This window comes from Gallus gallus, chromosome 4 (assembly GCF_016699485.2).
Source record: "Gallus gallus isolate bGalGal1 chromosome 4, bGalGal1.mat.broiler.GRCg7b, whole genome shotgun sequence".
In the NCBI taxonomy this organism is placed as follows: Eukaryota; Metazoa; Chordata; class Aves; order Galliformes; family Phasianidae; genus Gallus; species Gallus gallus.
In genome coordinates this window covers 90349469-90376855 of record NC_052535.1, presented here as the reverse complement: position 1 = coordinate 90376855, position 27387 = coordinate 90349469, and the positions used below count along the sequence as shown (strand labels likewise).

The window sequence follows — 27387 nt, the reverse complement described above, 5'->3', positions numbered from 1 at the left end:
CACAGATCCCCCTCCAGAACCAAAGAATGGATCTCCACCAGAACCACAGGACAGCCATGGATCCCCACCAAGAACCATAGAATGGACCCCCACCAAAACCACAGGACAACCACGGATCCCCTCCAGAACCAAAGAATGGATCCCCACCAGAACCAAAGAATGGATCCCCACCAGAACCAAACAATGGATCTCCACCAGAACCACAGGACAGCCATGGATCCCCACTGAGAACCAAAGGATGGATCTCCACCAGAACCATAGAATGGATCCCCCCCAGAACCAAAGAATGGATCCCCACCAGAACCATGGGACAACCACGGATCCCTCTTCAGAACCACGGGATGGATTCCCCCCAGAACCAAAAAATGGATCCCCACCAGAACACAGGACAGCCATGGATCCTCATAGCGAACCATGGGACAGCCATGGATCCCCACTGAGAACCAAAGGATGGATCGCCACCAGAACCAACGAATGGATCCCCTCTAGAACCACGGGACAGCCATGGATCCCTCTTCAGAACCAATGGATGGATCCCGACCAGAACCAAAGAATGGATCCCCACCAGAACCAAAATGGATCCCCACCAGAACCACAGGACAGCCATGGATCCCGACTGAGAACCAAAGGATGGATCTCCACCAGAACCATAGAATGGATCCCCTCCAGAACCACAGAATGGATCCCCACCAGAACCATAGAATGGATCCCCCCAGAACCACAGGACAACCACGGATCCCCTTCCAGAACCACGGGATGGATGGATCCCCTCCAGAACCACGGAACAGCCACAGACCCTCCCCAGAACCATGGGACGGCCATGGATCCCCCTCCAGAACCAAGGGATGGATCCCGACCAGAACCAAAGAATGGATCCCCACCAGAACCAAAGAATGGATCCGCACCAGAACCACGGGTCAACCATGGATCCCCTCCAGAACCAAGGAATGGATCCCCACCAGAACCATAGAATGGATCCCCACCAGAACCAAAGAATGGATCCCCACCAGAACCAAAATGGATCCCCACCAGAACCACAGGACAGCCATGGGTCCCCATAGGGAACCATGGGACAACCATGGATCCCCACCAGAACCATAGAATGGATCCCCACCAGAACCACGGGACAGTCATGGATCCTCATAGCGAACCATGGGACAACCACGGATCCCCCTCCAGAACCATGGGATGGATCCCCCCCAGAACCAAACAATGGATCCCCACCAGAACCAAAGAATGGATCCCCACCAGAACCACGGGACAACCATGGATCCCTCTTCAGAACCAATGGATGGATCCCCTCCAGAACCAAAGAATGGATCCCTACTCGAACCAAAATGGATCCCCACCAGAACCACAGGACAGCCATTGATCCCCACTGAGAACCAAGGGATGGACCCCCCACCAGAACCACGGGACAACCACGGATCCCTCTTCAGAACCAAGGAATGGATCCCAACCAGAACCAATGAATGGATCCCCACCAGAACCACAGGACAACCATGGATCCCCACTGAGAACCAAGGGATGGATCCCCCCCAGAACCAAAGAATGGATCCCCACCAGAACCACGGGACAACCATGGATCCCCCTCCAGAACCAAGGGATGGATCCCCACCAGAACCATAGAATGGATCCCCTCCAGAACCACAGGACAGCCATGGATCCTCATAGAGAACCATGGGACAACCATGGATCCCCACTGACAACCAAGGGATGGATCCCCCCCAGAACCAAAGAATGGATCCCCACCAGAACCAAAGAATGGATCCCCACCAGAACCACAGGACAACCATGGATCCCCACTGAGAACCAAGGGATGCATCCCCACCAGAACCATAGAATGGATCCCCTCCAGAACCAAAGAATGGATCCCCACCAGAACCACGGGATAACCACAGATCCTCCTCCAGAACCAAAGAATGGATCCCTACCAGAACCAAACAATGGATCCCCACCAGAACCACAGGACAGCCATCGATCCCCACTGAGAACCAAGGGATGGATCCCCACCAGAACCAAAATGGATCCCCACCAGAACCACAGGACAGCCATGGGTCCCCATAGGGAACCATGGGACAACCATGGATCCCCACCAGAACCATAGAATGGATCCCCACCAGAACCACGGGACAGCCATGGATCCTCATAGCGAACCATGGGACAACCACGGATCCCCCTCCAGAACCAAGGGATGGATCCCCTTCAAGAACCAAAGAATGGATCCCCACCAGAACCAAAGAATGGATCCCCACCGGAATGACAACATAACCACAGATCCCCCTCCAGAACCACGGGATGGATCCCCACCAGAACCACAGGACAACCATGGATCCCCCTCCAGAACCAATGGATGGACCCCCCCCAGAACCATGGGACAACCACGGATCCCTCTTCAGAACCAAGGAATGGATCCCAACCAGAACCAAAGAATGGATCCCCACCAGAACCACGGGACAACCATGGATCCCCCTCCAGAACCAAGGGATGGATCCCCACCAGAACCATAGAATGGATCCCCTCCAGAACCACAGAATGGATCCCCACCAGAACCATAGAATGGATCCCCACCAAGAACCACAGGACAACCACGGATCCCCTTCCAGAACCATGGGACAGCCACGGACCCCCCCCAGAACCATGGGACGGCCATGGATCCCCCACCAGAACCAAGGGATGGATCCCGACCAGAACCAAAGAATGGATCCCCACCAGAACCAAAGAATGGATCCGCACCAGAACCACGGGTCAACCATGGATCCCCTCCAGAACCAAGGAATGGATCCCCACCAGAACCATAGAATGGATCCCCACCAGAACCAAAGAATGGATCCCCACCAGAACCAAAATGGATCCCCACCAGAACCACAGGACAGCCATGGGTCCCCATAGGGAACCATGGGACAACCATGGATCCCCACCAGAACCATAGAATGGATCCCCACCAGAACCACGGGACAGTCATGGATCCTCATAGCGAACCATGGGACAACCACGGATCCCCCTCCAGAACCATGGGATGGATCCCCCCCAGAACCAAACAATGGATCCCCACCAGAACCAAAGAATGGATCCCCACCAGAACCACGGGACAACCATGGATCCCTCTTCAGAACCAATGGATGGATCCCCTCCAGAACCAAAGAATGGATCCCTACTCGAACCAAAATGGATCCCCACCAGAACCACAGGACAGCCATTGATCCCCACTGAGAACCAAGGGATGGACCCCCACCAGAACCACGGGACAACCACGGATCCCTCTTCAGAACCAAGGAATGGATCCCAACCAGAACCAATGAATGGATCCCCACCAGAACCACAGGACAACCATGGATCCCCACTGAGAACCAAGGGATGGATCCCCCCCAGAACCAAAGAATGGATCCCCACCAGAACCACGGGACAACCATGGATCCCCCTCCAGAACCAAGGGATGGATCCCCACCAGAACCATAGAATGGATCCCCTCCAGAACCACAGGACAGCCATGGATCCTCATAGAGAACCATGGGACAACCATGGATCCCCACTGACAACCAAGGGATGGATCCCCCCCCAGAACCAAAGAATGGATCCCCACCAGAACCAAAGAATGGATCCCCACCAGAACCACAGGACAACCATGGATCCCCACTGAGAACCAAGGGATGCATCCCCACCAGAACCATAGAATGGATCCCCTCCAGAACCAAAGAATGGATCCCCACCAGAACCACGGGATAACCACAGATCCTCCTCCAGAACCAAAGAATGGATCCCTACCAGAACCAAACAATGGATCCCCACCAGAACCACAGGACAGCCATCGATCCCCACTGAGAACCAAGGGATGGATCCCCACCAGAACCAAAATGGATCCCCACCAGAACCACAGGACAGCCATGGGTCCCCATAGGGAACCATGGGACAACCATGGATCCCCACCAGAACCATAGAATGGATCCCCACCAGAACCACGGGACAGCCATGGATCCTCATAGCGAACCATGGGACAACCACGGATCCCCCTCCAGAACCAAGGGATGGATCCCCTTCAAGAACCAAAGAATGGATCCCCACCAGAACCAAAGAATGGATCCCCACCGGAATGACAACATAACCACAGATCCCCCTCCAGAACCACGGGATGGATCCCCACCAGAACCACAGGACAACCATGGATCCCCCTCCAGAACCAATGGATGGACCCCCCCAGAACCATGGGACAACCACGGATCCCTCTTCAGAACCAAGGAATGGATCCCAACCAGAACCAAAGAATGGATCCCCACCAGAACCACGGGACAACCATGGATCCCCCTCCAGAACCAAGGGATGGATCCCCACCAGAACCATAGAATGGATCCCCTCCAGAACCACAGAATGGATCCCCACCAGAACCATAGAATGGATCCCCACCAAGAACCACAGGACAACCACGGATCCCCTTCCAGAACCATGGGACAGCCACGGACCCCCCCCAGAACCATGGGACGGCCATGGATCCCCCACCAGAACCAAGGGATGGATCCCCAGCAGAACCAAAATGGATCCCCACCAGAACCATGGGACAACCACGGATCCCCCTCCAGAACCATGGGATGGATCCCCCCCAGAACCAAACAATGGATCCCCACCAGAACCAAAGAATGGATCCCACCAGAACCATGGGACAACCATGGATCCCTCTTCAGAACCAAGGAATGGATCCCAACCAGAACCAAAAAATGGATCCCCACCAGAACCACGGGACAGCCATGGGTCCCCATAGGGAACCATGGGACAACCACGGATCCCCCTCCAGAACCAAGGGATGCATCCCCACCAGAACCAAGGGATGGATCCCGACCAGAACCAAAGAATGGATCCCCACCAGAACCAAAATGGATCCCCACCAGAACCACAGGACAGCCATGGATCCCGACTGAGAACCAAAGGATGGATCTCCACCAGAACCATAGAATGGATCCCCTCCAGAACCACAGAATGGATCCCCACCAGAACCATAGAATGGATCCCCCCAGAACCACAGGACAACCACGGATCCCCCTCCAGAACCAAGGGATGCATCCCCCCCAGAACCAAGGGATGGATCCCGACCAGAACCAAAGAATGGATCCCCACCAGAAACAAAATGGATCTCCACCAGAACCACAGGACAGCCATGGATCCCCACTGAGAACCAAAGGATGGGTCTCCACCAGAACCAAAATGGATCCCCACCAGAACCACGGGACGACCACGGATCCCCTTCCAGAACCAAGGGATGGATGGATCCCCTCCAGAACCATGGGACAGCCACGGACCCCCCCCAAGAACCATGGGATGGCCATGGATCCCCCTCCAGAACCAAGGGATGGAGCCCCACCAGAACCACGGGACAACCATGGATCCCCACTGAGAACCACGGGATGGATCCCCACCAGAACCAAAATGGATCCCCACCAGAACCACAGGACAGCCATGGGTCTCCATAGGGAACCATGGGACAACCATGGATCCCCACTGAGAACCAAAGGATGGATCCCCACCAGAACCAACGGATGGATCCCCACCAGAACCAAAGAATGGATCCCCCCCAGAACCACGGGACAACCACGGATCCCCCTCCAGAACCAAGGGATGGATCCCCACCAGAACCATAGAATGGATCTCCTCCAGAACCAAAGAATGGATCCCCACCAGAACCACAGGACAACCATGGATCCCCCTCCAGAACCAAGGGATGGATCCCCTCCAGAACCACAGGACAACCATGGATCCCCCTCCAGAACCAAGGGATGGATCCCCTCCAGAACCACAGGACAACCATGGATCCCCCTCCAGAACCAAGGGATGGATCCCCACCAGAACCATAGAATGGATCCCCTCCAGAACCACAGAATGGATCCCCACCAGAACCATAGAATGGATCCCCCCAGAACCACGGGACAACCATGGATCCCCACCAGAACCAAGGGATGGATCCCCTCCAGAACCAGGGGACAGCCACGGACCCTCCCCAGAACCATGGGACGGCCATGGATCCCCCTCCAGAACCAAGGGATGGATCCCAACCAGAACCAAAGAATGGATCCCCCCCAGAACCACGGGTCAACAATGGATCCCCCTCCAGAACCAAAGGATGGATCTCCACCAGAACCACAGAATGGATCCCCCCCAGACCCACGGGACGGCCACGGACCCCCCCCAGACCCACGGGATGGACCCCCCCCATAGGCAGGGAGGTCCCCCGGCCCCACTGCCCGCAGCAGAGCCGTACCCTCCGCCACCTTCAGGCAGAACCCCGCAAAGTCGGCCTTCTGGAAGGAGCCGTAGAGGTGGGGCAGCAGCCCCATACGGTTGGAGATCTGCGGGAGGGGACGCGCAGAGGGCGGTCATCGGCTCAGCCCCACAGCCAACCCCACATCCCTCCCCACATCCCCCCCACATCCCCATACCCTCCCCATATCCCCCCCCCACATCCCCCCCCACACCCCCCATATGCCCCCCATTTCACCCCCTATGCCCCCCCCATACCCCCCCCCCCTCCACAACCCCCCATATCCCCCCATATCCTTAAGGCTCCCCCACCCCATTGACCCCCCACCCCCCCCCACATCCCACAGCTGCCCCCCCACATGCCCCCCCATATGCCCCCCCCACATCCCCCCCCCGTATCCCCCCCCTACACCCCCCATAGCCCCCCCCACATCCCTCCCCCACACATCTACCCCATCCCCCCCACATCCCCCCCCACATCCATCCCCCACATCCCCCCCATATCCTCCCCCATAGCCCCCCCCACATCCCCCCTGTATCCCCCCCCATATCCCCCCCCACATCCCCCCCACCCCCCCCCACTTCCCCCCCCATACCCCCCCCATATCCTCCCCCCCCCACACACACCCCCCCCATAGTCCCCCCCCATAGCCCCCCCCACAACCCCCCCATATCCCCCCCATACCACCCCCATATCCCCCCACACCCCCTCCACATTCCCATTTCCCCCCCCACAGCCCCCCCATACCCCCCCCATATCCTCCCCTCCCCACACCCCCCCTACCCCCCCATACCCCCCCATATCCCCCCCATTTCCCCCCCCCCATCCCCACCCCACACCCCCCCATATGCCCCCCCCATATCCCCCCCCACCCCCCCATATCCTCCCCCACATCCCCCCTGTATCCCCCCCATACCCCCTCCACTTCCCCCCCCCACATCCCCCCCCATACCCTCCCCATACCCCCCCATAGTCCCCCATAGCCCCACCCCACCCCCCCATCCCCCCCCACAACCCCCCATAGCCCCCCCTATTCCCCCCCCATACCCCCCCTCCACATCCCCCCCCCACATTCCCCCCTCTGTATCCCCCCACCCCCCCCATCCCCCCCCCACAACCCCCCATAGCCCCCCCTATTCCCCCCCATACCCCCCCTCCACATCCCCCCCCCACATCCCCCCCTCATCCCCCCCCACAGCCCCCCCATACCCCCCCATATCCCCCCCCCACCCCCCCCATAGCCCCCCCCGCCTACCCGCCGACATCCCCCCCCATATCCCCCCCATACCCCCCCCCCCACCCCTCACACCCCCCCCACTTCCCCCCCATATCCCCCCCCATTTCCCCCCCCCCATAGCCCCCCCGCAGTGCACCCGGAAGTGGCGGCACATGGCCTCCCTGACGTAGGCGATGTCGTGCGGCGACACCTCCATGTTATCCATGCTGTCGAACACCGCCTTCACCGCCCGCTGTGCGATCCAATAGGCTGCGGGACCCCACGTCGGCCCCATAACCAACCCCCCCCCCCACACCTCCCACCCCCTCGGTGCCGCCCCCCGCCCCATAGCGGGGCTCACCTGAGCCCTCGTCGCCCAGCATGTGGCCCCAACCCCCACAGCTGCTCTCCGTGCCGTCGGGGTTGAGCAGTTGGCAGTTGGACCCCGTGCCGGCGATCAGCACTATGCCACCTATAGGGGGGCAGCGTGGGGTGGGGGGGCGTGGGGTTGGGGTTGGGGTTGGGGTTGGGATGGGATGGGGTGGGGTGGGGTGGGGAAGGGATGAGATTGGATGGGGTTGGGAAGTGGACGGGATGGGGACAGGGTGGGGGGGGGGGGTTGGGATTGGGATGGGATGGGATGGGATGGGGGTGGGATGGGATGGGATGGGATGGGATGGGATGGGATGGGGTGGGGAAGGGGACGGGATGGGATGGGGAAGGGATGGGGGTGGGGAAGAGGATAGGATGGGATGAGATTGGATGGGATAGGGAAGAGGATGGGATGGGATGGGGGTGGGATGGGGAAGGGAAGGGGATGGGATGGGATGGGATGGGGTGGGGAAGGGGATGGGGTGGGGAAGGGGATGGGGGTGGGGAAGGGGATAGGATGGGATGAGATTGGATGGGATGGGGAAGAGGATGGGATGGGATGGGGGTGGGATGGGATGGGATGGGATGGGGTGGGATGGGATGGGATGGGATTGGGGTTGGGGTTGGGGTTGGGAAGGGGACAGGATGAGATTGGATGGGATGGGGAAGAGGGTGGGATGGGATGGGGACGGGGGTGGGATGGGATGGGATGAGATGGGATGGGATGGGGAAGAGAACAGGATGGAGAAGGGGACGGGGATGGGGTGGGATGGGGAAGAGAACGGGATGGGGAAGGGGACGGGATGGGGGTGGAATGAGGATGGGGATGGGATGAGATGGGGAAGAGGATGGGATGGGGAAGGGGATGGGATGAGATTGGATGGGATGGGGAAGAGGATGGGATGGGATGGGGTGGGGTGGGGTGGGGTGGGATTGGGGAAGGGGATGGGGTGGGGAAGGGGATGGGGTGGGATGGAGTGGGATGGGATTGGGGTTGGGGTTGGGGTTGGGAAGGGGACGGGATGGGATGGGGACGGGGATGGGATGGGGAAGGGGATGGGGTGGGGAAGGGGATGGGATGGGGTGGGGTGGGATGGGATTGGGGTTGGGGTTGGGAAGGGGATGGGATGGGGAAGGGGATGGGATGGGATGGGGAAGGGGATGGGGGTGGGGAAGGGGACGGGATGGGAAAGGGGATGGGGTGGGATGGGATGGGATGGGACGGGGTGGGGGGGGGTGGGATTGGGGTTGGGGTTGGGGTTGGGAAGGGGATGGGATGGGGTGGGGTGGGGTGGGGACAGGGGTGGGATGGGGTTGGAAGGGGATGGGATGGGGACGGGATGAGATGGGATGGAGTGGGATGGGGAAGAGGATGGGATGGGGGAACGGGATGGGATGGGGCGGGGTGGGATGGGATTGGGGTTGGGGTTGGGAAGGGGACGGGATGGGATGGGGACGGGGATGGGATGGGGAAGAGAATGGGATGGGGAAGGGGATGGGGGTGGGGAAGGGGATAGGATGGGATGAGATTGGATGGGATAGGGAAGAGGATGGGATGGGATGGGGGTGGGATGGGATGGGATGGGATGGGGAAGGGGATGGGGAAGGGGAAGGGGATGGGGAAGGGGATGGGGTGGGATGGGGAAGAGAACGGGATGGAGAAGGGGATGGGATGGGGTGGGGTGGGGACAGGGGTGGGATGGGGTTGGGAAGGGGATGGGATGGGATGGAATGAGATGGGATGGAGTGGGATGGGGAAGGGGACGAGATGGGATGGGGAAGGGGATGGGGGTGGGGAAGGGGATGGGATGGGATGAGATTGGATGGGATGGGGAAGGGGACAGGATGGGATGGGGTGGGATGGGATGGGATGGGGAAGAGGATGGGGTGGGGAAGGGGATGGGGGTGGGATGGGAAGGGGACGGGGATAGGATGGGGTGGGGTGGGATTGGGGTTGGGGTTGGGAAGGGGATGGGATGGGATGGGGATGGGGATGGGATGGGATGGGGAAGAGGATGGGATGGGGAAGGGGAAGGGGGTGGGATGGGGAAGGGAATGGGGTGGGGAAGGGAATGGGGTGGGGACGGGGGTGGGATGGGATGGGGTGGGGTGGGGTGGGATGGGATTGGGGTTGGGGTTGGGAAGGGGACGGGATGGGGAAGGGGATGGGGTGGGGATGGGGGTGGGGTGGGATGGGATGAGATGGGATGGAGTGGGATGGGGAAGGGGATGCGGTGGGGAAGAGGATGGGGTGGGGTGGGATGTGATTGGGGTTGGGGTTGGGAAGGGGACGGGATGGGGAAGGGGATGGGGTGGGGAAGGGGATGGGGTGGGGTGGGGTGGGGTGGGGTGGGATTGGGGTTGGGTTTGGGAAGGGGACGGGATGGGGAAGGGGATGGGGTGGGGACAGGGGTGGGATGGGATGGGATTGGGGTTGGGGTTGGGGTGGGGAAGGGGACGGGATGAGATTGGATGGGATGGGGACAGGGGTGGGATGGGATGGGATGAGATGGGATGGAGTGGGATGGGGAAGGGGATGTGGTGGGGAAGAGAATGGGGTGGGGTGGGATGTGATTGGGGTTGGGGTTGGGGTTGGGAAGGGGACGGGATGGGGAAGGGGATGGGGTGGGGAAGGGGATGGGGTGGGATGGGATGGGATGGGGAAGGGGATGGGATGGGATGGGGGTGGGATGGGATGGGATGGGATGGGGAAGGGGATGGGGAAGGGGATGGGGTGGGATGGGATGGGAAGGGGACGGGGATAGGATGGGGTGGGGTGGGATTGGGGTGGGGGTTGGGAAGGGGATGGGATGGGATGGGGTGGGGTGGGGTGGGGAAGGGGATGGGGTGGGGAAGGGGATGGGATGGGGTGGGGTGAGATGGGATTGGGGTTGGGGTTGGGAAGCGGATGGGATGGGGAAGGGGATGGGGCGGGGACGGGGGTGGGATGGGATGGGGAAGGGGACGGGGTTGGGAATGGGACAGGATGGGATGGGGACGGGGATGGGATGGGATGGGATGGGATTGGGGAAGGGGATGGGGTGGGGAACGGGATGGGGTGGGATGGGGTGGGGTGGGGTGGGATTGGGGTTGGGTTTGGGAAGGGGACGGGATGGGGAAGGGGATGGGGTGGGGACGGGGGAGGGGTGGGGTGGGATGGGGAAGGGGATGGGATGGGATGGGGAAGGGGACAGGATTGGGGAAGGGATGAGATTGGATGGGTGGGGAAGAGGATGGGATGGGATGGGATGGGGGTGGGAAGGGGACGGGATGGGGAAGGGGATGGGGTGGGGACAGGGGTGGGATGGGATGGGATTGGGGTTGGGGTTGGGGTGGGGAAGGGGACGGGATGAGATTGGATGGGATGGGGATGGGGGTGGGATGGGATGGGATGAGATGGGATGGAGTGGGATGGGGAAGGGGATGGGGTGGGGAAGGGGATGGGGTGGGGTGGGATGTGATTGGGGTTGGGGTTGGGGTTGGGAAGGGGACGGGATGGGGAAGGGGATGGGGTGGGATGGGATGGGATGGGATGGGGAAGGGGATGGGGTGGGGAAGGGGATAGGATGGGATGAGATTGGATGGGATGGGGAAGAGGATGGGATGGGATGGGATGGGGGTGGGATGGGATGGGATGGGGAAGGGGATGGGGTGGGGAAAGGGGATGGGGTGGGGTGGGGTGGGATTGGGGTTGGGGTTGGGAAGGGGACGGGATGGGAAGGGGATGGGATGGGATGAGGTGAAATGAGGTGGGATTGAATGGGATGAGATAGGATGAAATGAGGTGGGATGGGATGGGATGGGATGGGATGAATTGAGGTGGGATGTGATGGGATGAGGTGGGATGGGATGGGATTGGGTGGGATGAGATGGGATGATGTGGGATTGGATGGGATGAGGTGGGATTGGACGGGATAGGATGAGGTGGGATGGGATGGGATGGGATGGGATGGGATGAGGATCAGATGAGGATGGGACGGGATGGGACGGGATGGGACGGGATGGGATGGGATGGGATGGGATGGGATGGGACGGGACGGGATGGGATGGGATGGGACGGGACGGGATGGGATGGGATGGGATGGGATGGGATGGGATGGGATGGGATGGGATGGGACGGGATGGGGTGGGATGGGATTGAATTGGATTGGATGGGATGGGATGGGATGGGATGGGATGAGGATGGGATGGGATGAGGTGAGATGGGATGGGATGAGGTGGGATGGGATGGGGTTGGATTGGATGGGATGGGATGAGGATGGGATGGGATGGGATGGGGTGGGACGGGATGGGGTGGGATGGGATGGGATGGGACGGGATGGGATGGGATGGGATTGGATTGGGTTGGATGGGATGGAATGGGATGGTATGATGTGGGATGAGATGGGATGAGTTGGGATGGGATGGGACAGGATGGGATGGGATGAGGTGGGATGGGATTGGATGGGATGGGATGGAATGGGATGGGATGGATGGGACGGGATGGGATGGGACGGGATGGGGTGGGATGGGATGGGATGAGGATGGGGATGGGATGGGATGAGGATGGGACGGGATGGGATGGGATGGGACGGGATGGGATGGGATGGGGTGGGATGGGATGGGATGGGATGGGATGGGATGGGATGGGATGGGATTGGGTTGGACGGGATGGGACGGGATGGGATGGGATGGGATGGGATGGGATGAGGATGGGACGGGATGAGGTAAGATGGGATGGGATGAGGTGGGATGAGATGGGGTGGGATGGGATGGGATGGGATGGGATGGGACGGGATGGGATGGGATTGGGTTGGACGGGATGGGACGGGATGGGATGGGATGGGATGGGGTGGGATGAGGTGGGATGGGATGGGATGGGATGGGGGCCCCCCGCGGTCGCGGCCGCCCCACCGGAGCTGCAGGCCGTGGCCATGGCTCCCGCGGCGTCGCTGCAGACGCTGTAAGCGCGGCTGAGCTCCGGGCAGCGCCGGCGCAGCTCCTCCAGCAGAGCAGTAACGGCGCCCTCCTCCGCCCCTCCGCTCAGAGCCAAACCCTGCGCCGCAAAGCACCCCATAGCGCCCCAGAGCACCCCATAGCACCCCATACCGCCCCATTGCGCCCTATAGCACCCCAGAGTGCCCCATAGCACCCCATAGCACCCCATAGCACCCCAGAGCACCCTATAGCACCCCAGAGCGCCCCAGAGCGCCCCATAGCATCCCATAGTGCCCCACAGTGCCCCATAGCGCCCCAGAGCACCCCAGAGCACCCCATAGCACCCCAGAGCACCCCAGAGCACCCCATAGCGCCACATAGCGCCCCATAGCGCCCCATAGCGCCCCAGAGCACCCCACTGTGCCCCAGAGCACCCCACTGCGCCCCATAGCACCCCAGAGCACCCCATAGCGCCCCATAGCGCCCCATAGCGCCCCAGAGCGCCCCAGAGCGCCCCATAGTGCCCCATAGCGACCCATAGCACCCCAGAGCGCCCCAGAGCGCCCCAGAGTGCCCCAGAGCACCCCATAGCGCCTCAGAGCACCCCATAGCCCCCCATAGCGCCCCATAGCACCCCAGAGCGCCCCACAGCGCCCCAGAGCGCCCCAGAGCGCCCTATAGCACCCCATAGCGCCCCAGAGTGCCCCATAGCACCCCATAGCGCCCCATAGCACCCCAGAGCGACCCAGAGCGCCCCATAGCGACCCAGAGCGCCCCAGAGCACCCCATAGCGACCCATAGCACCCCATAGCGCCCCAGAGCACCCCATAGCGCCCCATAGCGCCCCATAGCACCCCAGAGCGCCCCAGAGCGACCCAGAGCGCCCCAGAGCGACCCAGAGCCCCCCATAGCGACCCATAGCGCCCCAGAGCGACCCAGAGCGCCCCATAGCACCCCAGAGCACCCCATAGCGCCCCAGAGCGCCCCAGAGCTCCCCATAGCGCCCCATAGCACCCCAGAGCGCCCCAGAGTGCCCCATAGCGCCCCATAGCACCCCATTGCGCCCCATAGCGCCCCAGAGCACCCCAGAGCGCCCCATAGTGCCCAATAGCACCCCATAGCAACCCAGAGCGCCCCATACTGCCCCATAGCACCCCATAGCGCCCCAGAGCGCCCCAGAGCGCCCCAGAGCGCCCCACAGTGCCCCATAGCACCCCATAGCGCCCCATAGTGCCCCAGAGTGCCCCATAGCCCCCCACAGCGCCCCATAGCGCCCCAGAGCACCCCAGAGCGCCCCATAGTGCCCAATAGCACCCCATAGCATCCCATAGCGCCCCATAGCGCCCCATAGCGCCCCACAGCACCCCAGAGCACCCCAGAGCGCCCCAGAGCACCCCAGAGCACCCCAGAGCGCCCCAGAGTGCCCCATAGCGCCCCATAGCACCCCATTGCGCCCCATAGCGCCCCAGAGCGCCCTATAGCGCCCCAGAGCGCCCCAGAGTTCCCCATAGCACCCCATAGCGCCCCAGAGTGCCCCATAGCGCCCCAGAGTGCCCCATTGCGCCCCATAGCGCCCCATAGCACCCCATAGCGCCCCAGAGCGCCCCATAGCACCCCAGAGCACCCCATAGCGCCCCATAGTGCCCCATAGCACCCCATAGCCCCCCATAGCGCCCCACAGCGCCCCATAGCGCCCCACAGCGCCCCACAGCGCCCCACAGCGCCCCAGAGCACCCCAGAGTGCCCCAGAGTGCCCCATAGCACCCCAGAGCGCCCCAGAGCGACCCATAGCGACCCAGAGCACCCCAGAGCACCCCACAGCACCCCATAGCGCCCCAGACTGCCCCATAGCACCCCATAGCGCCCCAGAGCACCCCAGAGCGCCCCATAGCACCCCAGAGCACCCCAGAGCAACCCATAGCGCCCCCAGAGCGCCCCATAGTGCCCCATAGCGACCCATAGCACCCCAGAGCGCCCCAGAGTGCCCCATAGCGCCCCAGAGCGCCCCATAGCCCCACATAGCGCCCCATAGCACCCCAGAGCACCCCATAGCGCCACATAGCGCCCCATAGCGCCCCATAGCGCCCCAGAGCACCCCAGAGCGCCCCAGAGCGCCCCATAGCGCCCCATAGCACCCCACTGCGCCCCAGAGCACCCCATAGCGCCCCACAGCGCCCCATAGCGCCCCAGAGCACCCCATAGCGCCCCAGAGCGCCCCAGAGCGCCCCATAGAGCACCCCATAGCGCCCCAGAGCGCCCCAGAGCGCCCCATAGAGCACCCCATAGCGCCTCAGAGCACCCCATAGCACCCCATAGCGCCCCATAGCACCCCAGAGCGCCCCATAGCGCCCCACAGCGCCCCAGAGCGCCCCAGAGCGCCCCATAGCACCCCAGAGCGCCCCAGAGCGCCCCATAGCGCCCCATAGCACCCCAGAGCGCCCAAGAGCGCCCCAGAGCACCCCATAGCGCCCCATAGCGCCCCATAGCACCCCAGAGCGCCCCAGAGTGCCCCATAGCACCCCATAGCGCCCCAGAGCACCCCAGAGCGCCCCATAGCGCCCCAGAGCGCCCCAGAGCGCCCCATAGCACCCCATAGCGCCCCAGAGTGCCCCATAGCACCCCAGAGCACCCCAGAGCACAGCACCCCAGAGCGCCCCATAGCACCCCATAGCACCCCATAGCACCCCAGAGCGCCCCACAGCGCCCCACAGCGCCCTATAGCACCCCATAGCGCCCCAGAGCGCCCCACAGCACCCCAGAGCGCCCCATAGCGACCCAGAGCGACCCATAGCGACCCATAGCGACCCATAGTGCCCCAGAGCGCCCCATAGCCCCCCATAGCGACCCATAGCGACCCATAGCACCCCATAGCGCCCCAGAGCACCCCATAGCACCCTATAGCACCCCATAGCGCCCCATAGCACCCCAGAGCACCCCAGAGCGCCCCATAGTGCCCCAGAGCGCCCCATAGCCCCCCATAGCGCCCCATAGCGCCCCAGAGCGCCCCATAGCACCCCATAGCGACCCAGAGCACCCCATAGCGCCCCAGAGCACCCCATAGCGACCCATAGCACCCCATAGCGCCCCAGAGCACCCCAGAGCGCCCCATAGTGCCCCATAGCGCCACAGAGCGCCCCAGAGTGCCCCAGAGCGCCCCGGAGCACCGCCCCATAGCACCCCATAGCACCCCAGAGCGCCCCATAGCGCCCCACAGCGCCCCAGAGCGCCCTATAGCACCCCATAGCGCCCCAGAGCGCCCCATTGCGCCCCATAGCACCCCATAGCACCCCATAGCGCCCCAGAGCGCCCCAGAGCACCCCATAGCGCCCCAGAGCGCCCCAGAGCGCCCCATAGCACCCCATAGCGCCCTATAGCACCCCAGAGCGCCCCATAGCGCCCAATAGCACCCCAGAGCGCCCAATAGCACCCCAGAGCGCCCCACAGCACCCTATAGCACCCCATAGCGCCCCAGAGCGCCCCAGAGCGCCCCAGAGCGCCCCATAGCACCCCCATAGCGCCACATAGCGACCCATAGCGCCCCAGAGCGCCCCAGAGCGCCCCAGAGTGCCCCATAGCACCCCATAGCGCCCCAGAGCGCCCCATAGCACCCCAGAGCACCCCATAGCGCCCCATAGGGCAGGGGTGTGGGATGGGAGCCGGAGGGGAACGTAAGGGGGCGCCACACAGCCCAGAGGTCCATCAGTGCCGTGGGGTGATGTGGGATGGGGACCCCAAAGCTGAGGGTCCCTATAGCTGTAATGGGGTGATGTGGGGCTGGAAGGGGACCCCAAAGCTGAGTGTCCCTATAGCTGTAATGGGGTGATGTGGGATGGGGATCCCAAAGCTGAGGGTCCTCATCAGTGCTATGGGGTGATGTGGGATGGGGACCCCAAGGCTGAGTGTCCCTATAGCTGTAATGGGGTGATGTGGGATGGGGACCCCAAAGCTGAGTGTCCCTATAGCTGTAATGGGGTGATGTGGGGCTGGAAGGGGACCCCAAAGCTGAGTGTCCCTATAGCTGTAATGGGGTGATGTGGGGCTGGAAGGGGACCCCAAGGCTGAGTGTCCCTATAGCTGTAATGGGGTGATGTGGGATGGGGATCCCAAAGCTGAGGGTCCCTATAGCTGTAATGGGGTGATGTGGGGCTGGAAGGGGACCCCAAAGCTGAGTGTCCCCATCAGGGCTATGGGGTGATGTGGGATGGGAGGGGACAGTGGGACCGGGATAGGACTGTGACCCCATAGTAGAAATGGGGTGGCAATGGGGTGATGTGGGGCCAGGAGGGACAGTGGGACCGGGATGGGGCCGTGACCCCATAGCAGTAATGGGGTGATGTGGGGATGGGATGGGACAGTGGGGCCAGGATGGGACTGTGACCCCATAACTGCAATGGGGTGATGTGGGGATGGGAGGGGACAATGGGACCGGGATGGGACCATGACCCCATAGCAGCAATGGGGCGGCAATAGGGTGATGTGGGGCCAGGACGGGACAATGGGACCGGGATGGGACTGTGACCCCATAACTGCAATGGGGTGATGTGGGGATGGGAGGGGACAGTGGGTCTGGGATAGGGGCTGGGATGGACAATGGGCTGGGATGGGACCGGGACCCCAAGGCCGAGTGACCCCATAGCAACAATGGGGTGAGATGGGACAATGGGACCAGGATGGGACTGTGATCCCATAGCAGCAATGGGGTGATGTGGGGCCAGGAGGGGAGAGTGGGAGCGGGATGGGGCCGTGACCCCATAGCAGCAATGGGGTGAGATGGGGATGGGATGGGACCATGGGACAATGGGGACTGGGATGGGAACGGGACCCCATATCAGCAATGGGGTGATGTGGGGCCAGGAGGGGACAATGGGGCCAGGATGGGGGCCGGGATGGGACAATGGGAACGGGATGGGGCGGTGACCCCATAGCAGCAGTGGGGTGATGTGGGGCCGGGATGGGGCAGTGGGGTGCTGACCCCACAGCAGCAGTGGGGTGATGTGGGGCTGGGATGGGGCAGTGGGGCGGGGATGGGGCGGTGACCCCACAGCAGCAGCAGGGTGATGTGGGGCCGGGATGGGGCAGTGGGGCGCTGACCCCACAGCAGCAGTGGGGCGGCAATGGGGTGATGTGGGGCCAGGAGGGGACGGTGGGACCGGGATGGGGCCTGGGACCCCATGGCCAATGACCCCATAGCTGCAATGGGGTGATGTGGGGCCGGGATGGGGCAGTGGGGCGCTGACCCCACAGCAGCAGTGGGGTGATGTGGGGGCCGGGATGGGACAATGGGACCATAGGGACAGGGATAGGACTGGGACCCCAAGGCTGAGTGACCCCATAGCTGCAATGGGGCGATGTGGGGCCGGGAGGAGACAATGGTGCCGGGATGGGGGCTGGGATGGGACAGTGACCCCATAGCAGCAGTGGGGTGAGATGGGGCCAGGAGGGGACAGTGGGACCAGGATGGGGGCTGGGACCCCATGGCCAATGACCCCATAGCAGCAGTGGGGTGATGTGGGGCCAGGATGGGGCAGTGTGGCGCTGACCCCACAGCAGCAGCGGGGTGGCAATGGGGTGATGTGGGGCCAGGACAGAACAGTGGGGCAGGGATGGGGCGCTGACCCCACAGCAGCAGCGGGGTGATGTGGGGCCGGGATGGGGCGCTGACCCCACAGCAGCAATGGGGTGATGTGGGGCCGGGATGGGGCAGTGTGGCGCTGACCGCAGAGCAGCAATGGGGTGATGTGGGGCCAGGATGGGGCAGTGGGGCGCTGACCCCACAGCAGCAGTGGGGCGGCAATGGGGTGATGTGGGGCCGGGAGGGGACAGTGGGACCGGGATGGGGCTGTGACCCCATAGCTGCAATGGGGTGATGTGGGGCCGGGATGGGGCAGTGGGGCTGGGATGGGGCTGTGACCCCACAGCAGCAGCGGGGTGATGTGGGGATGGGATGGGACAGTGGGACCGGGATGGGGCTGTGATCCCATAGCAGTAATGGGGTGAGATGGGGATGGGTTGGGACAATGGGACCAGGATGGGACTGGGACCTGAAGACCAATGACCCCATAGCTGCAATGGGGTGATGTGGGGCCAGGAGGGGACAATGGGGCCGGGATGGGGGCTGGGATGGGACAGTGGGGCTGGGACCCCCAAGGCCAAGTGACCCCATAGCTGCAATGGGGTGATGTGGGGATGGGAAGGGACAGTGGGGCCATGGGGACTGGGATGGGACCGGGACCCCATAGCAGCAGTGGGGTGATGTGGGGCTGGGATGGGACAGTGGGGCCGGGATGGGGGCCGGGACCCCATGGCCAATGACCCCATAGCTGCAATGGGTGATGTGGGGCCAGGAGGGGACAGTGGGGCCGGGATGGGGGCTGGGATGGGACAGTGGGGCGGGGATGGGACTGTGACCCCATAGCAGCAGTGGGGTGATGTGGGGCCGGGATGGGGCAGTGGGGCGCTGACCCCACAGCAGCAGTGGGGTGATGTGGGGCCGGGATGGGACAATGGGACCATAGGGACAGGGATAGGACTGGGACCCCAAGGCCGAGTGACCCCATAGCTACAATGGGGCGATGTGGGGCCGGGAGGGGACAATGGTGCCGGGATGGGGGCTGGGATGGGACAGTGACCCCATAGCAGCAATGGGGTGAGATGGGACAATGGGGACTGGGATGGGGCGGTGACCCCATAGCAGCAGTGGGGTGATGTGGGGCTGGGATGTGGCGCTGACCCCATAGCAGCAGTGGGGTGATGTGGGGCCGGGATGGGGCAGTGTGGCGCTGACCCCACAGCAGCAGCGGGGTGGCAATGGGGTGATGTGGGGCCAGGACGGAACAGTGGGGCAGGGATGGGGCGCTGACCCCACAGCAGCAGCGGGGTGATGTGGGGCCGGGATGGGGCGCTGACCCCACAGCAGCAATGGGGTGATGTGGGGCCGGGATGGGGCAGTGGGGTGCTGACCCCAGAGCAGCAGTGGGGCGGCAATGGGGTGATGTGGGGCTGGGATGGGACAGTGGGGCGCTGACCCCACAGCAGCAGTGGGGCGGCAATGGGGTGATGTGAGGCCAGGAGGGGACAGTGGGAATGGGATGGGGGCTGGGATGGGACAATGGGGCTGGGACCCCAAGGCCAAGTGACCCCATAGCAGCAGTGGGGTGATGTGGGGCTGGGATGGGACAGTGGGACCGGGATGGGGGCCGGGACCCCATGGCCAATGACCCCATAGCAGCAATGGGGTGATGTGGGGCCGGGATGGGGCAGTGGGGCCGGGATGTGGCGCTGACCCACAGCAGCAGCGGGGCGGCAATGGGGTGATGTGGGGCCGGGATGTGGTGCTGACCCACAGCAGCAATGGGGTGATGTGGGGCCGGGCTGTGGCGCTGACCCCATAGCAGCAATGGGGTGATGTGGGGCTGGGATGGGGCAGTGGAGCGCTGACCCACAGCAGCAGTGGGGCGGCAATGGGGTGATGTGGGGCCGGGATGTGGCGCTGACCCCATAGCAGCAGCGGGGTGATGTGGGGCCGGGATGGGGCAGTGGGGCCGGGATGGGGTGGTGACCCCACAGCAGCAGCGGGGTGATGTGGGGCCGGGATGGGGCGGTGTGGCGCTGAGTGCAGAGCAGCAGCGGGGCGGCAATGGGGTGATGTGGGGCCGGGATGGGGCAGTGGGGCCGGGCTGTGGCGCTGACCCCACAGCAGCAGCGGGGCGGCAATGGGGTGATGTGGGGCTGGGATGGGGCAGTGGGGTGGGGATGGGGTGCTGACCCCATAGCAGCAGTGGGGTGATGTGGGGCCGGGCTGTGGCGCTGACCCCATAGCAGCAATGGGGCGGCAATGGGGTGATGTGGGGCCGGGCTGTGGTGCTGACCCCATAGCAGCAATGGGGTGATGTGGGGCCGGGCTGTGGCGCTGACCCCATAGCAGCAATGGGGTGATGTGGGGCCGGGATGGGGCAGTGGGGCCGGGATGGGGCGGTGACCCCACAGCAGCAGTGGGGTGATGTGGGGCCGGGAGGGGGCGGTGTGGCGCTGACCCCATAGCAGCAATGGGGTGATGTGGGGCCGGGAGGGGGCGGTGTGGCGCTGACCCCACAGCAGCAGTGGGGTGATGTGGGGCCGGGATGGGGCGGTGACCCCATAGCAGCAATGGGGTGATGTGGGGCCGGGATGTGGCGGTGACCCCACAGCAGCAATGGGGTGATGTGGGGCCGGGAGGGGGCGGTGTGGCGCTGACCCCATAGCAGCAATGGGGTGATGTGGGGCCGGGAGGGGGCGGTGTGGCGCTGACCCCACAGCAGCAGTGGGGTGATGTGGGGCTGAGATGGGGCAGTGGGGCCGGGATGGGGCGGTGACCCCATAGCAGCATTGGGTGATGTGGGGCCAGGAGGGGACAATGGGGCTGGGACCCCAAGGCCGAGTGACCCCATAGCAGCAATGGGGTGAGATGGGGATGGAAGGGGACAATGGGGCCGGGATGGGGGCTGGGATGGGACAGTGGGGCGGGGATGGGACTGTGACCCCATAGAAGCAATGGGGTGATGTGGGGCTGGGATGGGGCAGTGGGGCCGGGATGGGGGCCGGGACCCCATGGCCAATGACCCCACAGCAGCAGCGGGGTGATGTGGGGCCGGGATGGGGCAGTGGGGCGCTGACCCCACAGCAGCAGTGGGGCGGCAATGGGGTGATGTGGGGCCAGGAGGGGACAGTGGGGCTGGGATGGGGCGGTGACCCCATAGCAGCAATGGGGTGATGTGGGGCCGGGATGGGGCGCTGACCCCACAGCAGCAGTGGGGCGATGTGGGGCCGGGCTGTGGGGCTCACCAGGGAGCGCAGCGGCACCGCGCGGTCGGTCCCGGAGCGGCGCTTCGCCTCCTCCACCATCGCCACAATGCGCTCCGCGCACTGCGCTGTGCCCACCAACTGCGGGGCGGCGCTCACACAGCAACAGCCACACAGCCCCCCCACAGCCACACAGCCCCCCAACTTCCACTGACACCCCCAATATCCACACAGCCCCCCCCACATTGACCCCCCAACACCCACAGACACCCCCCACACATTGACCCCCCCCAACATCCACACCCCCCCACATCCCCCCCACATCCCCCCCCACCCCATTGACCCCCCCACCCCAATGACCCCCCCAATATCCACACACCCCCCAACACCCACAGACCCCCCCAATATCCACACAGCCCCCCCCACATTGACCCCCCAACACCCACAGACCCCCCCAACACCCACAAACCCCCCCCAGTATCCGCCCCCCCAACACCCACAAATCCCCCCCAGCATCGCCCCCCCACATTAACCCCCCCCCACATTGGCGCCCCCCAACACCCACAGACCCCATCCAACATCCACAGACCCCCCCCCCACATTGACCCCCCAATAGCCACACAGCCCCCCAACACCCAAAGACCCCCCCCAATATCCACACAGCCCCCCAACACCCACTGACACCCCCAATATCCACACAGCCCCCCCCACATTGACCCCCCCAACACCCACAGACCCCCCAACATCCACCCCCCCCCACATTGACGCCCCCCCAACACCCAAAGACCCCCCCCAATATCCACACCCCCCCACCCCCACATTAACCCCCCCAACACCCACAGACCCCCCCCAATATCCACACCGCCCCCCACATTGACCCCCCCAACAGCCATAGACCCCCCAACACCCACAGACCCCCCCAATACCCACAGCCCCCCCCCCACATTGACCCCCCCCCAACACCCACAGACCCCCCCCACATTGACCCCCCAACATCCACATTGACGCCCCCCAACACCCACAGACCCCCCCCAACACCCACAGACCCCCCCAACACCCACAGACCCCCCCCCACATTGAGCCCCCCAACATCCACCGACCCCCCCAACATCCACACACCCCCCCCCCACATTAACGCCCCCCAAACACCCACAGACCCCCCCAACACCCACAGACCCCCCCCAATATCCACCCCCCAACACCCACCCCCCCCCCAACATCCACACCCCACCCCCACATTGACCCCCCCCCCAACACCCACAGACCCCCCCCACATTAACCCCCCCCCACATTGACCCCCCCAATACCCACAGACCCCCCCCAGTATCCGCCCCCCCCAACACCCACAAACCCCCCCCCAGCATCGCCCCCCCACATTAACCCCCCCCCACATTGGCGCCCCCCAACACCCACAGACCCCATCCAACATCCACAGACCCCCCCCCCACATTGACCCCCCAATAGCCACACAGCCCCCCAACACCCACAGACCCCTCCCAATATCCACACACCCCCGCCCACATTGACCCCCCCCACATTGACCCCTCCAACACCCACAGATCCCCCAATACCCACAGACCCCCCCAACATCCACACCCCCCCCACCCTCACATTAACCCCCCCCAACACCCACAGACCCCCCAAAACCACAGACTTCCCCCCACATCCACAGACCCCCCCACATTGACACCCCCCCAACACCCACAGACCCCCCCCCCACATTGACCCCCCCCACATTGACCCCCCCCAACACCCACAGACCCCCCAATATCCACAACCCCCCCCCACATTGACCCCCCCAACATCCACAGACCCCCCCCCAATATCCATAGACCCCCCCAACACCCACAGCCCCCCCCACATTGACCCCCCCAACACCCAAAGAGCCCCCACCCCCACATTAACCCCCCCACATTAACCCCCCCCCACATTGACCCCCCAACACTCACAGACCCCCCCCAACATCCACACCCCCCCTACATTGACCCCCCCCACCCCCACATTAAGCCCCCCCCAACACCCACGGACCCCCCCCCCCACATTGACCCCCCCCAACATCCACACCCCCCCCACATCCCCCCCCCACCCCATTGACCCCCCCAACACCCACAGCCCCCCCCACATCCACAGCCCCCCCCCACATTGACCCCCCCAATACCCACAGAGCCCCCCAACATCCACACCCCCCCCACCCTCACATTAACCCCCCCAACACCCACAGACCCCCCAAAACCACAGACTTCCCCCACATCCACAGACCCCCCCACATTGACCCCCCCAACACCCACAGAGCCCCCACCCCCACATTAACACCCCCCCACATTGACCCCCCAACACCCACAGACCCCCCCCACATTGACCCCCCCCAACACCCACAGAACCCCCAACATCCACACCCCCCCCCACCCTCACATTAACCCCCCCCAACACCCACAGCCCCCCCCCAATATCCACCCCCCCCCAATACCCACACACCCCCCCCACATTGACACCCCCCCCAACACCCACAGACCCCCCCCCACATTGACCGCCCCCCAACATCCACAGACCCCCCCCCAATATCCACAGAACCCCCCCAACACCCACAGACCCCCCCCACATTGACCCCCCCAACACTCACACAGCCCCCCAATACCCACAGACCCCACCCAACATCCACACCCCCCCACATTGACCCCCCCAACACCCAAAGACCCCCCCCAATATCCACAGACCCCCCCAACACCCACAGACCCCCCCCACATTGACCCCCCCAACACTCACACAGCCCCCCAATACCCACAGACCCCCCCCAATATCCACACACCCCCCCCACATTGACCCCCCCCCCACATTGACCCCCCCAATATCCACACGCCCCCCAACACCCACAGAACCCCCCCACATTGACCCCCCAACATCCACATTGACGCCCCCCCAACACCCAAAGACCCCCCCCAATATCCACACCCCCCCACCCCCACATTGACCCCCCCCAACATCCACAGACCCCCCCCAATATCCACACCCCCCCAATACCCACACACCCCCCCCACATTGACCCCCCCCAACACCCACAGACCCCCCCCAACATCCACACCCCCCCCACATTGACCCCCCCCAACACCCACAGACCCCCCCCAATATCCACCCCCCCCCACATTGACCCCCCCAACACCCACAGAGCCCCCACCCCCACATTAACCCCCCATTAACCCCCCCACATTAACACCCCCCCACATTGACCCCCCCAAACACTCACACACCCCCCCAACATCCACAGACCCCCAATATCCACAGACCCCCCCCCACATTGACCCCCCCCCAACATCCACAGACCCCCCCCACATCCACAGACCCCCCCACATTGACCCCCCCAACACCCATAGAGCCCCCACCCCCACATTAACCCCCCCACATTAACCCCCCCCCACATTGACCCCCCCCAACACCCACAGACACCCCCCACACATTGACCCCCCCCACCCCCACATTAAGCCTCCCCCAACACCCACGGACCCCCCCCCCACATTGACCCCCCCCAACATCCACACCCCCCCCACATCCCCCCCCACCCCATTGACCCCCCCAACACCCACAGCCCCCCCCACATCCACAGCCCCCCCCCACATTGACCCCCCCCAACACCCACAGAGCCCCCACCCCCACATTAACCCCCCCACATTAACCTCCCCCCACATTGACCCCCCCAACACCCACAGACCCCCCCCACATTGACCCCCCCCCACATTACCCCCCCAACACCCACAGACCCCCCCCACACATTGACCCCCCCCCCCCAATATCCACAGACCCCCCCAACATCCACACCCCCCCCACCCTCACATTACCCCCCCCCAACATTACCCCCCCCCGCCCCCCAACATTGCCCCCCCCCCCCACATTAACGCCCCCCCCCCCATTAACGCCCCCCCCCCCCCACGGTTACCCAATGGTTGGTGCAGAGCCCTTCGGCCTCAGCCACAATGCGGCCATCGGAGCCCACCAGCACTGCCCGCGAGTGGGTGCCCCCCCTGGGGGGGCGGGGGGGTCAATGGGGTGGGGGGGATATGGGGTGGGGGGGATATGGGGGGGGAATGTGGGATCGGGGGGGGGATGGGGGGGTCAGGGGGGTCGGGGTGGGGGGGGGGATGTGGGGGGGTTGGGGGGGTCAATGGGGTGGGGGAGACTAAAGGATATGGGGGGGGATGTGGGGGGGGATGTGGGGTCAATGGGGTGGTGGAGACTTAAGGATATGGGGGGGATATAGGGAGATATGGGGGGGGGATGTGGGGGGGGATGTGGGATGGGGGGGTCAGGGAGGTCGGGATGGGGGGGGGCAATGTGGGGGGGGATAGGGGGAGCAATGGGGTGGGGGGGATATGGGGTGGGGGGGGTGGGGGGTCAATGGGGTGGGGGGGGATATGGGGGTGGGGGGGGGTGTGGGGGGTGGGGGGTCAATGGGGTGGGGGGGATATGGGGGGGGGACTGTGGGATCAGGGGGGGGATGGGGGGGTCAGGGGGGTCGGGTTGGGGGGGTGCAATGGGGGGGGGTGTCAATGGGGTGGGGGGGATATGGGGGGGGATGTGGGGGGGGAGTGGGGGGTCAATGGGGTGGGGGGGGCAATGGGGTGGGGGGGGGATATGGGGTGGGGGGGGGTGTGGGGGGGTGGGGAGTCAATGGGGTGGGGGGGTCAATGGGGTGGGGGGGATATGGGGTGGGGGGGTCATTGGCTGGGGGGGATATGGGGTGGGGGGGTCAATGGGGTGGGGGGTGGGATGTGGGATCGGGGGGGGGATGGGGGGGTCAGGGGGGTCGGGGTGGGGGGGTGTAATGGGGGGGGGTGTCAATGGGGTGGGGGGGATATGGGGGGGGATGTGGGAGGGGGATGTGGGGGGGGCAGCTGTGGGGGGGGAGTGGGGGGTCAATGGGGTGGGGGACACTAAAGGATATGGGGGGGGATATGGGGGGGGATGTGGGGGGGGCAGCTGTGGGATGGGGGGGGATGGGGGGTCAATGGGGTGGGGGGGTATGGGGGGGGAGGTGTGGGGGGGGGGTGAATGGGGTGGGGGGGGATATGGGGTGGGGGGGGGATGTGGGGGGGGAGTGGGGGGTCAATGGGGTGGGGGAGACTTAAGGATATGGGGGGGGATATGGGGGGGGATGTGGGGGGGGGCAGCTGTGGGATGGGGGGAGATGGGGGGTCAATGGGGTGGGGGGGTATGGGGGGGTCAGGGAGGTCGGGATGGGGGGGGCAATGTGAGGGGGGATGGGGGGGTCAATGGGCTTGGGGGGGATATGGGGTGGGGGGGGGGTGTGGGGGGGGTGGGGGGTCAATGGGGTGGGGGGGGGATGTGGGGGGGTGGGGGGTCAATGGGTGGGGGGGTCAATGGGGGGGGTCAGGGAGGTCGGGATGGGGGGGGCAATGTGGGGGGGGATGGGGGGGTCAATGGGGTGGGGGGGGATGTGGGGTGGGGGGGGTGTGGGGGGGGTGGGGGGTCAATGGGGTGGGGGGGGGATATGGGATCGGGGGGGGGATGGGGGGGTCAGGGGGGTTGGGGTGGGGGGGTGTAATGGGGGGGGTGTCAATGGGGTGGGGGGGATATGGGGGGAGATATGGGGGGGTGGGTGGGAATGTGGGGGGGGCAGCTGTGGGATGGGGGGGGATGGGGGGTCAATGGGGTGGGGGGCTATGGGGGGGTCAGGGAGGTCGGGATGGGGGGGGGCAATGTGGGGGGGGATGGGGGGGTCAATGGGGTGGGGGGGGATATGGGGGGGGAGTGGGGGGTCAATGGGGTGGGGGGGGATATGGGGGGGGAGTGGGGGGTCAATGGGGTGGGGGGGTATGGGGGGGTCAGGGAGGTCGGGATGGGGGGGGCA

General features: G+C 64.5%; 1 protein-coding gene across 1 annotated transcript in view; it reads right to left on the bottom strand.

The window, feature by feature from the left end:
- LOC107051359 (N-acetyl-D-glucosamine kinase-like) overlaps positions 1-21659 on the bottom strand; it is a 31798-nt gene extending 10139 nt beyond the window's left edge. Inside the window, exons 1-5 of the mRNA XM_040700119.2 lie at positions 21570-21659; positions 12726-12867; positions 7822-7932; positions 7618-7730; positions 6245-6332 (exon numbers count right to left, since the gene is read on the bottom strand). Of these exons, the coding sequence (XP_040556053.1) occupies positions 6245-6332; positions 7618-7730; positions 7822-7932; positions 12726-12867; positions 21570-21629 (514 nt within the window). The 5' untranslated portion in view covers positions 21630-21659. The remainder of the gene's footprint in view (positions 1-6244; positions 6333-7617; positions 7731-7821; positions 7933-12725; positions 12868-21569) is intronic.
- Between the last annotated feature and the right edge of the window lie 5728 nt (positions 21660-27387).